At 38.1% G+C, this 16891-nt stretch overlaps 1 protein-coding gene across 1 annotated transcript in view; it reads right to left on the bottom strand.

Annotated features, from left to right (window-relative positions):
• TANGO6 (transport and golgi organization 6 homolog) overlaps positions 1 to 16891 on the bottom strand; it is a 174796-nt gene that overhangs the window by 100262 nt on the left and 57643 nt on the right. Inside the window, exons 12-14 of the mRNA XM_063110649.1 lie at positions 14834 to 14968; positions 6039 to 6554; positions 3382 to 3439 (exon numbers count right to left, since the gene is read on the bottom strand). Coding sequence (XP_062966719.1) covers positions 3382 to 3439; positions 6039 to 6554; positions 14834 to 14968 — 709 coding nt within the window. The remainder of the gene's footprint in view (positions 1 to 3381; positions 3440 to 6038; positions 6555 to 14833; positions 14969 to 16891) is intronic.

The following is a 16891-nucleotide window of genomic DNA, read 5'->3' on the forward strand; positions in this document are numbered from 1 at the left end:
CTCCCATGTTCTTCATCACCAAATTAGCTACTAACTGATTAGCAAACCAATTAAAATTTCTAAAAACAAACATAACACCAAACAGTTGTGATTTTTATAGCAGATCCTAGAGGCTAATGAGCTCAATGGGTTAATCAGCTAAGAAGCTTATTCCAAACAGCAATGCCACCACATTTAGAATGACATGACAACAGTTCCCGAAAACCCAATCCTAAAAAAAAAAAATTAATGAAAAACATCTCCCAAACTGACAGTATTACAGTTTCTTGGGAAAAGCATAGGATGACTTGTTTTCTGAGACTTGTTAATTATAGGCATTTTAGGTTCTTGTTTCATTGATTTACCTGATTTCCATAAGTACTATTCCTTGTCATGTAGCCCCCAAGCCTATTTCAATTCCTGCCCTCTTTGACCTCTCAGCTGCAGGTATTTACTTTCTCTCTTGAAACCCTCTATTATTTCCGTTTCTGCTCTTACCTAGCTGTCCTTTTACCTCTTTGGGTGGTCATTTTGTCTCCTTTGAAGATTTCTCTTTTTGTTTTTTAACCTAGTCGCAACAACTCACAGTTAATCTAAAGTGCTTCATATGTAGTAGGTACACAATATATGTTTGTTAAATAAATAAAGATTCCCAAGGCTCAGGCCTTCATCACTGTACACTTTTCCCTCTGCACTCTCTCTTAAGCTTCAAATACTAAGTCTGTATAGAGTATACCCAAATGATACCCAGAAAGAACTAGCCACTAAGAACCTGCACATGCCTCTATGCTCCTCCAGAAGCTTGTTTTTGCCCTTAGAAGGTAAACAGAACACATCGGTGTGAAGAACTGCATTACTGGCCTCAATTCTTCATCCCCTCCTGCATCCATGCCCTTTGCTATGTGACTTGGCAATTTGTCCCACTAAAGGGACAGTATGTTTTTCCACTCCTTCACTTTTGGGTTGGGCCACATAACTTGCTCTAGCCAAAAGAATGAGACAGAAGTGGCAGGATGTCTGTTGCAAGCTGAGGCCTGGACAGGCCTCTTGAGTTTCGGCTTGCTCTCTGACACTTCTGCATCACCATGAGGAGAACAGGCCCTGGTAAGCCATTGGTCCAGGGATGATCAGGAACACATGCAGCAGAACCACTGCAGCTGGCCCACAGTTCTGCAAGGACAGGGAGAGCTGCCCAGCTGAGCCCAGCCTAGAGCTGCTAAACCCCAGCTGGTCTGCAGATGCGTGAGCAACAATAAATGACTTGTGTTTTAAGTCACTGGGTGTTGGGGTAGTTTGTTAAGCAGCAATAACTAACTGATAGAATCAGCCTATTCAAGCTTTAGATCCAAGAAGTTACACAGATCACCAAATTATGACACAGCAATCCAACAAAAGTAACAGTGATGATGATGATGATAATGATAATGATAACAACACTAAAATAATAATAGCTAACATATATAAAACACTACGTGCTAAGCACTTTCAATGCATTAACTCATTTAATACTAGTATTAGCCTCCCTTTATAAACTATTTATGATACAATAGTTTTAGATTACAAAATTATTGAGAAGACAGTACAAAGAGTTCCCATATACTCCACACCCAGTTGCCCCTATTATTAACATCTTACATTAGTATGGTACATTTGTAACAATTAATGAACTAATATTGACACTTTGTTATCAACTAAAATCCATAAATTATTCAGATTTCCTTAGTTTTTCCCTAATGTCCTTTTTCTGTTCCAGGATCCCATCTGCCACATTACATTTAGTCATCATACCTCCTAGGCTCTGACAGTTTCAGCCCTCTCCCCTCTTATTAAATTTTATTTTATTTTATTTTTTGGCAGCAGCTTTATTGAGATGTAAGTTTGGGAATGTGTACCCAAATGTCAGTTCTACCATTACATATAGATGTATGTATTTTTATTTATTTATTTATTTTTATTTTACTTCTCAATATACATTGTAGTTGATTTTCATGCCCCTTTACCAGTTCCTCCCCCCCGCCCCCCGCACCATTATATACTAGAAGTAGATAATTTGTGTTTGATTTTTACAGGTTCACAGCTGGAAGAAATCTTTTTTGCCTTTGGTCTCAGATGAGACTTGGGACTTTTCAGTCTGTGCTAGAACAAGCTAAGACTTTTGGGACTATTGGGATGGAATGATTGTATTTTGTATGTGAGAGAGACATGAGTTTTGGGGGGCCAGGGGCAAAATGCTACAGTTTGGATGTGTTTGTCTCCCCAGCCTTTGTCACCCCAAAGCTCATGCTGAAATCTGATCCCCAATGAGGCAGTGTTGGGTCATGGGGGCAGATCCCTCATGAATAGATTAATGCACTCCCTTGGGCGGGGGTAGTGAGTGACTTCTCCTTCTATTAGTTCCTTCAAGAGCTGGTTGTTTAAAGTAGGCTGGCAGCTCCCCTCCTTTTCTTTCTTGCTTCCTCTCACCATGTGATCTCCTTGCATTTGCTGGCTGCCCTGCCATTTTCTACCATGAGAAGCAGCCTGAGGCCCACACCAGATGCAGCTGTGCCAGAATTATGATGCAAATAAACTTTTTTTCTTATAAATTACCCAATCTCAGGTATTCTGTTATAACACAAAAATGGACTAATACACAGGCTGTTTTCCAAAGTAGCTGTTCCATTTTAGTTTCCCACTTAGTTCCCTTTTCATAGATAAGAAATTGAAACCCAGAGGGATTAAGTAATTTGCCAAAGTCCATACAGTTGAGAAGCTGGACAACGGGTAGGTACACCCAGGTGATCTGCTTCAGAGCCCCGGCTCTTGACACCTATTCTACATTGACAGAGCCAAGAGAAACTGTGAGTTAACTCTGACCTTCTCATCATGTCTGCTTCTCACTCTTTTGGGAAGGGTGCCTAACTCTCTACACCCTTTCTAAATTTGGAGTCCACAAATTAATAGAGATGTGGAGAACAACAAAGAATCATAGAAGAGAAATAAAATTATTGCAAACAGTTTTTTGATAAAATATTAAATACCCTGAGATTCTTTTAGCTTAGAGAGCAAAGGTACATACTTACAGTAGTCAAATAACATAAAAGGTTAACATAATAAGAGTTCATGTGTGAACCATTCTTTACCTTCTTGAATTAGAGGAAGTGGTATTTAATCTATAGAATGGTAAGTAAACATAAATAAAAACTTCCTCATCATTATAAGACACTAAAGCTCTAAAAAGACCCTTTGGGAACTTTCCAGGAATAGTATTATGATTACTTAAAGTGTCCTAGCTAGGAGACAGGAAGATGGACAAAGTGACCAGCAATCTTGTGGTTCTTTGACTTGAGAGATTTTGTGCTAACAAACATGATATAATCTTTGGTCCACAGACTCAAAGTCCTTTAATCAAGACTAACTTACCTTGAATCGCAGACAGATATACAAAAGTGTCTTCATGTTCCAAGTTCTCCAAGAATATCTGGAAACACAAAATACAGCAGTGATATGATTCACAAAGATCAAGGAAGACTTAAGAGACTCCCTTATCAGCAGCCTCAAAAGAGTAAATGCTTTTCTTCTTGTTTGTGTTAGTTAAAAATTTGTCTGACTTAGAGAGTTGAGGGAAACTCTCAATATGTTTGAAATCCCATTTTATAATAGTTAAAAAAGGGTAGAAATTGGCAGATACTTCTTGAAATAGTGAAGTATATACCAGTAGTAGTCATGGAAACCAATATCTAGAAGAACAGTCCTCAACATTTTTCCACTACAGCCCATAGTGGATAACATTCTCACATACGACACGACAGACTACAGGCTGAGACACACAAGAGGCAAAGTTTGCAGTTATGTGCGACTGACGGCACGTTTTTGTTGTTGTTGTTGTTGTTAGCTGGCTGATATAGGGAACTGAACCTTTGAACTTGGTGTCACAAGGCTGTGCTGTAACCAACTGAGCAAACCAGCCAGCCCTCGATGGCACATTTGCTGCATTTTGATCTTTTTCTCTTGCTTTCATAAAGCATATGGAAATGCAAGGGAGACAGAAATGTTATTACTGAGATAACTTTGTTCTGATTTATTTTTTTAAATCTTGCAAATTTCAGCATTTCAATTGACATTACTAACAAATTACTCTCAATATATCTCATGATTTAGGAAATGACCAGGGCATGTCAACTGCAGTGGGTTTATCTAGATGATATTACACTGACATGTTACATATAGGTCCTAATACGGGAGCCAGAGAAAGACAGTGGCCAGATGCCCATGTTCCTCTTGTTTGGTGTCTAAGGAAAGACAAGGATGTCTGTTCCATATGTAACGCCATGTCCTTTGCTGGCACAGCGATTCTTGGTATCAACTTACTGCTGCTGATCCCTACATCGTAAGTATGTTCGGGAGAGCCTAAGATAAATCCAGTTGGGAACATGACCAGGTCAGAAGATGTGGGTATCAGGTATGGGGTAAGGAAAGCTTAATCCAGGGTAGTGGCTCTGGGAATAAAGAGGAAGAGATTCATTTGAAAGACTTCTTGGCAAAAAGAATTGATAGGACTTGGTAATCAATAATGTACAGCAGATGAAGGTTAAATGAGGTTAAAAAAATTCCAAAGGGGGCCAGCCCATGGCTCACTTGGGAGAGTGTGGTGTTGATAACACCAAGGCCACGGGTTCAGATCCCTGTATAGGGATGGCCGGTTAGCTCACTTGGGAGAGCATGGTGCTGACAACACCAAGTCAAGGGTTAAGATCCCCTTACTGGTCATCTTTTAAAAAAAAAAAAAAAAAATTCCAAAGATGTTCACAGCATTCCCCTTCTAAATAGGTGTATTGATATTTTTAATGATTACTCAAAGCAGGCATATATTTGAGGTTTTCAGCAATATTTCAATGACACTGATTCTTTGGCACATTTCTGTGCCTCGATTTTTTCTAATTATAAAACATGGATAATATAGGTACCAATACTGTAGTTGCTGTGAGGATTAGAAATAATGTCTATATGGTATATTGCCTGACTCAATACACAGCAGTTATTATTATACAATTAGTTCCAATACTTTAGTGACTTAAAATTATTTTTTTCAATCAGAATTATAATTCTTAGTCTAATAGCTAGGACATATAGAAGAGACTATCATAATCATCATGGAGGATCAGAATATTTAAGTGACTTGTCCAAAAAACTGATCTGGAATTTTTTTTTGATGTCGGTGGGGGCAGCTGGCCAGTACAGGGATCCGAACCCTTGACCTTGGTGTTACAAGGTGGTGCTCTAACCAACTGATCTAACTGGTTGGCCCTGACCTGGGATCTGATCCCAGGCAATAATCTCTAGACTCCCTGCTCTTTTCTTTTTTGTGAACAGCTGGCCAGTACAGGGATCTGAACCCTTGACTTTGGTGTTATAACACCACTCTTTAACCAAGTGAACTAACTGGCCAGCCTGCCCTGCTCTTCCTCTCTAACCCATACTGAGGTCAGAACAATTTCCACAAAAGGGAAAAGATCCCTAGCTAAACTTATATATTCTCCCACATAAATCTATATTTAGAGAATAACTTTTTCACTTTGATGAAGAGAGGAGAGAAGAGGAGATCCAGTTCTGCCCAATGTTCCTCAAAAAGGGGGCCAGTGAAAACAAGTAGCTTTTCTGGGCAGTGTTGAAAGTGGACCTATTTCCGCAAAAGGCACTTTCCTATCTCTAGGAATTATGCTGTTCCTCCTCCCCTTTCTTTCATCTGCTCGAACTTTACCAGTTTGCTAAGGCCATGTCAAGATCTACTTCTCCCAGAAGATTTCAACTCTCTCTTTTTCCTGATTGTCCATAACATTTCTTACATGTAAAAATTCTAGCACTTTGTTCATGTTCAATGGAATAGTCCTGTGTGGTTATCTAAGTCCATCCTGTGTCTAGTCTAAGTCTTGCTTCCTCAGAACAATTACAAGTTCCAGGAGGGCAGTCCAGGAAAGTTTTTGACGTAGTCAAGGCTTCAGAAACACTTGAGTTGAATTAATGCTCCTGGACAGCTTCCCCAACTGGCACCCACTGTCTTTGTAGGGTGTTCTACTCACCTTGAGGAGCTTCTCTTGTATGTCAAGGGCTTTTGCTTCTCTCTGCTCTATCCAGTGGGAAAGAGTACGCAAGGCAGCAGCCCGTGTTGGAATTTGAGGATCATAAGCTGATAAAAGAACCTGCTGGAGCTGTTCTGTGGTTACGCTTTCAGATTTCTGGTTTGTAGCAGTGCTGGGCTCACTGACCTCCTGGAGAATGAATGGAGCATTACACTGCGGGCCAGTTTGGGGGTATTTCTCATGGCTTTGCTGTCGTTCCAGGTAGCTGTGAGATACATTGGTGTGTCCTTCACGACTGGTTTGTTGCTGCTCTTCTATTTTCCCTTCTGGATCTTTTTTGTTCAGGGTACTTTGGGCAGCCATACTAACAGCCTCAGTGGCAAAGGCTCCATGGGTAGAGATGGTGATGCGGAGATCAACAGCGAGTTCTTGGATGACAGGATCAGGGTACGTGTTGGAGACCTTTTCCAAAAGAGGTATCAACTGCTTCAGGACAGCAAAATCACTTGACTTCAGCTACAAATGAAATAAAAAATGCCAAACCCAAATAAACATAGCAAAGGGACAGGGATCAAATCCTGTTCATGGTGTAATCAGTGTGTCGCCTGGGTCTAGCATTTAATAATAACTATTTGCTGAATAATTATAGCTAACATTTATTGAGCATTTACCATGTACGGGTTCTTTTCTAAGTTGAAACACACATACATTCATATCCCTATGATATAGTTACTATTATTACTACATTTAAAAAGGGGGAAACTGAGACACAGAACAGTTAAATAATATGTCCAAAGTCACTAACTGGAAGATAATAAGATGAACTCAGCAAGTCGGCCCCAGAGCCCACACTCTCACCCAGAACCCTACACAGTCTCACTTGAAAGAATAAAGCTTTTGTTAATTAGATGATGTATTGTTGCTAGTCAGTGTACAAGCACACCATAAGTCTAGAAGGGATCAGGTTGACAACTGACAGAAAAGGATTGCTCCTAGAAAGTGGGAGTAAAAATAATATAAGATTTTATTCTCTACAGAAACTTTGTTCAAATAATATCATATGCGTTACTAAGAAAGGTGCATGTGCAGTCAATGGAAAGTAACAATTAATTGTAATACTTTTCTAGTTTTACTAGAAAAATTGTCATATGAGGCATCAGGAGGCCTTGTAAATCTGAAAACCTCAGAGGTCTTAAATCCTTTTTAGAACAAGGCAGGGTATTTATTAATCACTCACTCACTTCATTATCCAGCCAGCCAATCAATTAACAAACTAACTGTTTTCACAGGATGTATATAATGTTTTCATTTTACCCTCTAAGTCCATAGAACTGTTATTGTTCACTGTCGCTACCACTATCCTCTGAGTTAATGAAAATTTGAGGTATATATCAGGTTTGTACCTGTAGAATTTCACCATATACAGATTTCTTTGTTTATACATTTAGAAACTAATGCAAAATTGACATAAGGTGGAATTTCTAGCTCTGCAACATATTTAGTTTATCTTCATGCATAAAACATCCTGATGTTACTAGATTTTAAGGAAAGAAGAGAATATGATTTTTATGTCTAGAGTAAAGGTATATGTTATCTAAGAAAAGGGTCAATTTTTTCTGGAGTCTATGTGGAAGTGGAAAAGATATTTTAGAGTAATTTTATTTGTGTTATCATTATGCTAAACTTCATTCAATGTATTGTGGACTTTTGTTTTTTAAGCATCTGAAATGGGAACATCTACTTATATCTATAATCTATATGGCCTCTTTTTATATATATATATATAACAGTTTCACCTAAAAAAAAAATCAAGACAAATAGACCAATGGAACAGAATAGAGAGCCCAGAAATAGACCCATATAAATACAGATAACTGATTTATGACAAAGCAGCAAAGGCAATACAATGGGAAAAAGATAGTCTTTTTCAACAAATAGTGCTGGAACAACTGTCATCCTCACACACACACAAAAAGAATCTAGACACAGACCTTACATCTTTAACAAAAATTAATGCAAAATGGATCACAGACCTAAATGGAAAATACAAAACTATAAAACTCCTAAAAGATAACATAGTAGAAAATCTATATTATCTTGAATATGATGATGACTTTTTAAATAAAACACCAAAGGTACGATCTATGAAAGAAATAGTCAATTAGCTACACTTTGTTAAAATTAAAAACTTCAGCTCTGTGAAAGACACTATCAAAAGAATGACAAGTCACAGACTGGGAGAAAATATTTGCAAAAGACCTATCTGAAAAATCTATTATCCAAAATATACAAAGAATTCTTAAAATTCAACAATAAGAAAACAAACAGCCTGATTAAAAAATGGGCAAAACAGCACCACAGGCCCACCCAGGGTCCTGAGGCATTGAGTGGGGACTGGACCCCCTCCCACAACCAGGCACATCGCCATTGCCACCAACAACTAGGTAAGGAGCATGCCAAAAACATCACCTCCATGTGGGTGGCCCATCACAGCCACCACAATAACCACAGCTGCTGCAAAAGCAGCTAGATACCACAACCACTGTGCAGATGGCCCACCAGTCACTGGAGTGCATTGGCACAATGACAGTCACCAACAGAGACCAAAGAAAAGAAGAGGATGTCTCTCTCCACATAGCTCATTCCAGAGTGACAGAAGAAGCATCTGCTCTATGATAATACTGGGGGACCTGAACACACCTCTCAGCATTGGACAGATCATGTAGGCAACAAATCAACAGAGTAACCATTACTCTTTCAGAAAGAGAGAAGAAATCTAGGGTAATTAGAGGGGGAAAGGAGAGGGGGATGGGGAGAGATTGGATAAGGGGCATAAAGAATAAGTATGATTTGTAACAATATATATGCTAGTAATATTGATTTGGTCAACATATGTCAATGTTGAAACCCCAAAATATGTATAATCAATTATGATTAAATAAAAAATTTTTAAAAAAACAAAAACAGGCCAAAACCTGAACAGACACTTCACCAAAGAAATTATACAGATGGCAAACAGCATATGAAAACATTCTCAATGTCATATGTCATTAGGGAACTTCAAATTAAAACAACCAGATATCACTACACACCTATTAGAATGGCTAAAATCCAAAACACTGACAACACCAAATGCATATGAGGCTATGGAGCAACATGAATTCTCACTGACTGCTGGTGGGAATGCAAAATAATACAACCAGTTTAGAAGAGAGTTTGACAGTTTCTTACAAAACTAAACAACTCTTACCATATCATCCAGCAATTGCGCTCCTTGGAATTTACCCAAAGAAGTTGAAAATTATGTCCACACAAAAACCTGCACATGCATGTTATAGAAACTCTGTTCATAATTGCCAAAACTTGGAAGCAACCAAGATGTCCTTAGTAAGTGAATGGATAAATAAACTGTGGTACATTCAGACAACAGAATATTATTCAGCACTAAAAAGATATGTGCTATCAAGGCATGAAGACATAGAAGAAAATTATGGAGACAGTAAAAAGATCAGTGGTTGCCAGAGATTAGGGGAAAGGCAAAGCACAAAGGATTTTTAGGGCAGTGAAACTATTCTGTATGATACTATAATGGTGAATACATGTCATTATACATTTTTACAAACCTATAGAATGTAGAGTGAACCCTAATGTAAACTATGGACTTTGGGTGATGATGATGTATCAATGTAGGTTTACATATTCTAACAAATGTACCACTCTTATGCATGAGGTGTATAGTGGAGGAGGCTGTGCATATGTGCAGGGAGGGGTGAGTATGGAGGACATTATGCTAAGTGAAATAAACCAGGAACAAAAAGAGAAATACTGCATTTCTCACTCACATGTGGAAGCTAAGAAATTTGATTGCATATTAGCAGGGGGTAGAATGGTGGTTACCAGAGGCTGGGAAGGAAGGGTAGGAGAAAGGGGGGATAGGGAGAAGTTGGTTAACGGATACAAAATTACAGCTAGATAGGAGGAATAAGACTGAGAAAATTATATTAAGTGAAATAAGCCAGGCACAGAAACAGAATACACATGTCCTCACTTATATGTGGGAGCTAATTAAACAAGGAAAAAAAGAAAGAAAAAAGGATACAACATTCACAGTAATACTGTTCTCTTTAAGAGAAGAGAACAGAACTGAGTTTGCCAGGGGTGGGAGAGGGAGGGAGGAAAGGGAGAAATTGTTAAAGGGCCACGAAAATTATCCTGACTTGAACATTGCATATTGCACACAGGTATTGATATTCAAAGCTGTACCCCACAGATATCTACAACCAACTATGTTCCAATAAAAAAATAAACAAATAAACAAAAGGGGATGCTGATGCGGGAGTTTGGGACCCCACATTGCAACTACTTAAAAAAAAAAAAAGATTAGTGTTCTAAATCACTGTAGGGTGACCATAATTAATTTATCATACACTTTTAATTAGCAAGAAGGGAGGATTTTGAATGTTCCCAAAACAAAGGAATGATAAATGTTTAAGGTAATGGATATGTTGATTGACCTGATTTGATCATTACACATTGTATACATGTATCAAATATCACACAGCACCCCATAAATATGTACAATTATATTCTTAAAATAACAGTTGTGCCTAGCACCATCCTTGCTCCCTTCCTGCCCTGTTAAATATAAAGCCCTACACAAAGCATGCAAGAAAACCAAAAGGCAATAGCAGCATACAAAGTTCTTTCACACGACTATATGTGCATGGTGGTTGAGTAACAATTTATTGTCCATGTATTGTATTAAGAACACTAGAGAGTTCTCAAGGAAATAAATCAATTTTTGTGCCTATAACAGCAATGTACTGAACTCTTCTCCAGTCTCACTGTCTAGTCTCAAGTCCTAAAATGTACCTAGGAAAGAGGTAGTATAAAAGCTAGTATAAAGCCAAAGATCATAGGAAATAATGAAATGGAAAAATAATAAATTATCATAAAAAGTCATACAGTTATTTTGAAATATAATGATTAAATTTTTGCCTAAAAACCATCCTTGAACACTGATGCCTACAAGGTTGTTGTCTGCTGGTAATCCTAGAAAATTTTGGACCTTTGGAAGTATTTGGGTCAAACGCTTGTAGTGATTTGAAACAGATGAAAACCTTCTTCACAGATCATTGGTGTCAACAGAAGTCATTTCATAGAAATTATGAAAGGCTCTGAAAATCTTTAACAATGGGTATAAATGAACACAATGAAAACAATTCCAGACATAGATGGTTTAATTTCAAAAGCAAAGAGAATTAAAGGGAGCGAGTCTTTAGCTAACTGGAAGGTCATTTTTTAAAAGTTGTAAAATTGGAGGCACAGTGGTTTCCAAGTAAGGGCTTTTTTAGCCAGTTTGATCACCTACATATAAGGGTTGAAGCATGTCCCACCATTCTAGGGAAATTCTGAAGAAAGTCTGGATTACCTAGAGGATAATCAAGCAAATGCCTCTGAAAACACTAAGAAGTATGACTCTCCTTTTTTCCCAGCAACACGACTAACACAACACTCCCATGGGTGTGCCCAGATCTGAAGATTGCTCATTATGAGTGAAGGTAATATTTCTAAACTTTTTAAGGCCCATGCCCTTTTGATATACATTTTAAAAATCCATGCGTCTTTAGTTAGAAATCCATCCTTCCTTTTATCCTTTTATTCACTCTTCCTTCTTCTTTCCATTTATCCATCCATCCAAAAACTGTTTAAGTACCTACTGTTGCAGGCTTATTAAATATGACAGAAAGTAAGATATCTCTGAACTAGGATGCTTGAGGGGCAACACTAATTAAGAATGATTGCCTGCTCTTTGAAATTCTATATAATAGCTTAAAATAGCAGGAATTTTTCCAAGCTTTTCTTTAGAGCACCCAAGGAGAGAAAGAACAGCATTCCAGCACAAGATTTCAATTCATTAGCATGCAAAAGATTTCAGCAGCTCTTCCCTCCCTACCTTTTCCCCATTCTGTTGCAGACCTCTAGCTTGCTTACCACTACTTCTGCCCCAGTCTCTAAGCATTTACCATGATTCTGATATATAAGTCAACAACACCTGAAACACAGTCATGTGTTAAGTGTAACTTTTTTACCAAAGAGTATGAACAATAGTCTTTGGTCAAAAACAAGACCTAAGCAGTATAGAGTAAGACCACACTAAAGACCCCTGCACCCTTAGAGAAGAGATGCACCTTTTGTCTCCCAATAATGAACCCCCACCCCAACAGAGTCTAGATGTAAAGATTCAGAGTCCAGCTTTTAAATGGTAGGCTCTGCTACCTCCCTGAAACAATATTGTTTTGGTTTTTCCTAAAGAAGGTCTAGATTGGTCTGCTCAGCCTTGTCCAGTGCACTTTAGAGGACCCAAATGGACTCTGCAACATCATGTAGAAATTGCTTCCTGAGGCGACAAGGAAGAGTTACGGACATACTTTTACTGATGACCAACCCTAAAATTTAGAAAATGAGTTTGCAATTACAGTTGTCTTGTTAGCAGTCTTAATTAAACCTACACTTTCTCCAAATTAACTCCTCTTCCCAGACACAATGCTCTAATAATCACCTTAATTAGAAAAGAAAGAAAAAAAGGTTCAGATGCTGCTAGATTCTGTTTCATTAGCCAAAACAATGAATCCTGATAGAGGACAGGTATAGTATAATGTTCTAGAATCTAAAGCAAAAACCTTAGCCTGACAATGATAACTGAAAACATAATTCAAAAGCATAGCTTTTTTTCACCCAATACATGGACAGAAAACCCAACATTACTATAGAAACCACTTATAAATCCATGAATCAAACAGAAAACAAAATTAACAGATTTGGAGCAAAGGTATAGGAGGTGACGTGCTTATGTTCATTTAACTAAATGCAAAGTCAGAGGAATCCAGGATGTAATCAGTGAGTCAGGATGGCTCATAGAAGGGCAGGGACAGGCAAGGGATATACATTTACATCAGTCGGGTGAGTCTCTCTTAGAACACAACTAGTGTACACAGCTGGCCCCCCAACACTGGGCTTTTAGAAAGGAAAATGTAGACTTCTGTGATCTATTTTCCATTTGGGACATGATTCAAAATGGTAAGTGTTAAATAAAGAGAAGCAAAAAAACACACACTCATCTTACAGAAATAAAGACTATCCAAATTAATACTTAACCAGAAGAACAAACATCAATTGGCCCAACTAAATCTATTAACAATACAATTTAAGAAAAAGTATTCCATCAGTGAACCCCTCCTTGTTAGTTCTAACAGCAGGGATATAATATGGCTCTAGAAAATGAACCAAAAACTTTTTTTTCACAGTATATGGGAAATATAAAATTAGGAGAGCTAAGTAAATCTACCAAGAGATGGGCTTCACATTAAAACCAGACCCAGATAAAATTCCTTTTCTCCTTAAAGACAGGCTAGAGAGAGGCAAATTCTCATATGTCAAGAATCAGAATCGGACCTGAATTCTCACACTCAAAAATCCATTCCCAGAGGGTTTCATACTCATTGCTAAGGATTATGAGCAGGCGATTTCAGATCGGATTTCATAATACTTGCACTGAGCCTATTCTGCTTTCTTGCAGTCTCCTAACCTAATGTGGTATATAATTAATCAGTCACACACACATGCAAGATCTAGCTCTTGCCTATCTTTTACCCTTGTTCACACTATTCTTCTCTTTGGTCTCTATAATTCAGCTACATTGACCTTCTGTCAGTGTGTCACATTTACCAAGCTCACTCCTGCATTTGAGCAAGAAACATGTTTTCTTTAATTGGAAGAGTTTCTTCCATCTGCAATAACACACACTCAAACTCCTACTCATCCTTCAAGTCTTAGCTTAAACATACACTTCCTTAGTGGAAATCTTCCCAGCACAGATTAAATTCTATGCTCTCTTGGTACCCTCCTCTTCTCTTTTGAGGCACTTCTTTAAATTCTAGGTATACTTTTTGAAAAGCCATTTAGTATCTGACTCCCTTACTAGACTATAAGCTCCATGAAGGTAAGAATCATGTCTGCCTTGCCCACTGCTATATTCCCAGTACCTTAGCTCAGTATCTGGGACACAGCAAGTATACAATAAATATTGCTTGAATAAATAAATCAAAAAATCATAAATTAAGTATGTAAAAGACAGGCTGGCCCATGGCTCACTCGGTAGAGTGTGGTGCTGATAACACCAAGGCCACGGGTTCGGATCCTATATAGGGATGGCGGTTTGCTCACTGGCTGAGCGTGGTGCTGACAACACCAAGCCAAGGGTTGAGATCCCCTTACCGGTCATCTTTAAAAAAAAAAAAAAAAGTATGTAAAAGACATATGCAATTACAAATGGCTGAAAGCGAAGCTTTAAAATGCTATGGGTTGAACAATGGATCCTGCACTAAAATGCAGCTATACAAAATAAAGTCCTAGGCAGCCGGCAAGTTACTAATGATTTCCACCTGACTACAGGAGAAGGAACAAGGGCTGAGCTTCGGTAAGTGAGGGCCAGAGAATTTAGTATTTGCCTCAGACGTAAAACACCATGCTAGATGTTTCCGAATCAAGCCTGTGCCAAGTATGAAAGGAACCTGCCCTTCTGATAGTGAAATCTACTCAGGTGACCGAGTAGAAATAGTCCAATTTTCTTGTCCTCTACTTTGGAAAGAATTCTCATTACAACCTAACTTGTTTATCTTGGTTCTCCTATATACAATATCAATTCTTATTTCTCACAAGGGCATAAAAGGGAAGCAACAGGTATTTCGCTTTCTCTTCCCTTCATTCAAGTTTGGCTCATGTCTACCACTCACCTGAACAGCTCCTCCTAGCATGACAGCCACCAGTCCCATGGACATGCTCAGTGTCTGCGATTCCACGGTGCTCTCTGCCTGATGGGCCAAGCTTGCACATGCTCTCTGCAGAGTTGCTGCTACAAAGTCCACTACCTATCAAAAAATGGAATTTACAATCAGTGAGGAATAAGTTAAAAAAAAAAAAAAAAAAACCTCAAAATTCCCCTTACATTTTAAGTTTCCATCCTCATCTTCATCAATATTATGATAGCAAAAACATCAAGAACTGCTACTGTGAAGCAGGCATGGTGCTGTGGTTCTTTGTTTTGTTTTTACTTACACCAATTTACTATAAAGGACATTGCAAAGGATACACATGAAGACATAGATAGGACAAGGTTGGGGGACAGGGAGAGAGCTTCCATGTCCTCTCTGAGCTAACCACTCTCCTAGCATCTCCACATGTTCAGCAACCCAGAAGCTCCATAGTGTTTTATCACACAATCTCACTTAGTCCTCACATCAATTCTAGGAGGTCAAAAGTATTATCCTCATTATGAAATGAATAATCTGAGATGTAAAGAGGTTATTTGCTCAAGGCTATATAGGTAATAAATGAGAAAACCTTTTTGTACTTTCAGAAATGTTTTAATATACTAATCCAACTTCCTTTACTTTTCATGAATTTCATCAGGAAACTAAGAATGAAAATGGTCTGTAAATTAATTTGAAATGGATCACAGACTTCCGTGTAAAATGCAAAACTTTTAAAACTCCTAGAAGTTAACACAAAAGAGTCTGATGAACTAGGATTTGGCAAAGACTTTTTAGATACAACACCAAAAGCATGATCTATAGAGAAAAAAGTGAGGGTCGGCCCGTGGCTCACTTGGGAGAGTGTGGTGCTGATAACACCAAGGCCCTGGGTTCGGATCCCATATAGGGATGGCCGGTTGGCTCACTGGGTGAGCCTGGTGCTGACAACACCAAGTCAAGGGTTAAGATCCCCTTACCGGTCATCTTTTTAAAAAAGAAAAAAAAAGAAAAAAGTGATAAGCTGGACTTCATTAAAATTAAAACTTCTACTCCTTGGTATTTACCCAAATGAGCTGAAAACTTATGTCTACACAAAAACCCACACAAGGATGTTTATAGCAACTCTAGTCATAATTGCCAAAGCATGGAAGCAACCAAGATGTCCTTCAGTAGGTTAATGGATAAACAAACTGTGGTACTTCCAAAACACTAAAAAATGAGCAACCAAGCCATGAAAGGACACAGAAGAACCTTAAATGCATATTACTAAGTGAAAGAAGCCAATCTGAAAAGGCTACATACTGTATGATTCCAACTATATGACATTTTGGAAAAGGCAAAACTATGGAGACAGTAAAAAGATCAATGGTTGCCAGGAGCTGGGGGAGAGGAACAGATAAATAGGTAGAGCACAGAGGATTTTTAGGGTGGTGAAAATGTCATTTTACATTTGTCTAAACCCATAGACTATATAACACCAAAAGTGAACCCTAATGTAAACTATGGACTCTGGGTAATAATGATGTGTCAATGTACGTTCATTGATTTTAACAAATGTACCACTCTGGTGGGGGATGTTGATAATGGGGAGGCTCTGTATGTGTGGGGGTTGGGGGTTTTGGGAAATCTCTGTATCTTCTGCTCAATTTTTTTGTGAACCTAAAACTGCTTTAAAAAATAAACTCTATTTAGAAAAAATACTTGTTACTTAAAAAAAAAATTCTATCTCCCCCCTCCCCAATTTGTTACTTTATGACCATCTCAGAAGGTCTTACATCTGCTTCTTCTATGGAGATTTCCTCTTCAGGGATTTTTTTTTTCCTCCATATTTTGACAGTCTAATTCTAGTAAGCAAAGAATGAGAGAGGAGGTTTTCAATTTATCTAGAAGCCAGTGTCCTCAAATAATCTGTATAAATGATCCAGAGTCATTTTTTTAAGTATCAAATATTTTTAAAGGATTAGGATTATTCGTATATAAGATTTAACATAGCAGTTGGCTAACAACTAAGCTTTAAATGGAATTAAGCTGGTCAGCATC

The sequence above is a fragment of the Cynocephalus volans genome, chromosome 10, assembly GCF_027409185.1.
Source record: "Cynocephalus volans isolate mCynVol1 chromosome 10, mCynVol1.pri, whole genome shotgun sequence".
NCBI lineage: Eukaryota > Metazoa > Chordata > Mammalia > Dermoptera > Cynocephalidae > Cynocephalus > Cynocephalus volans.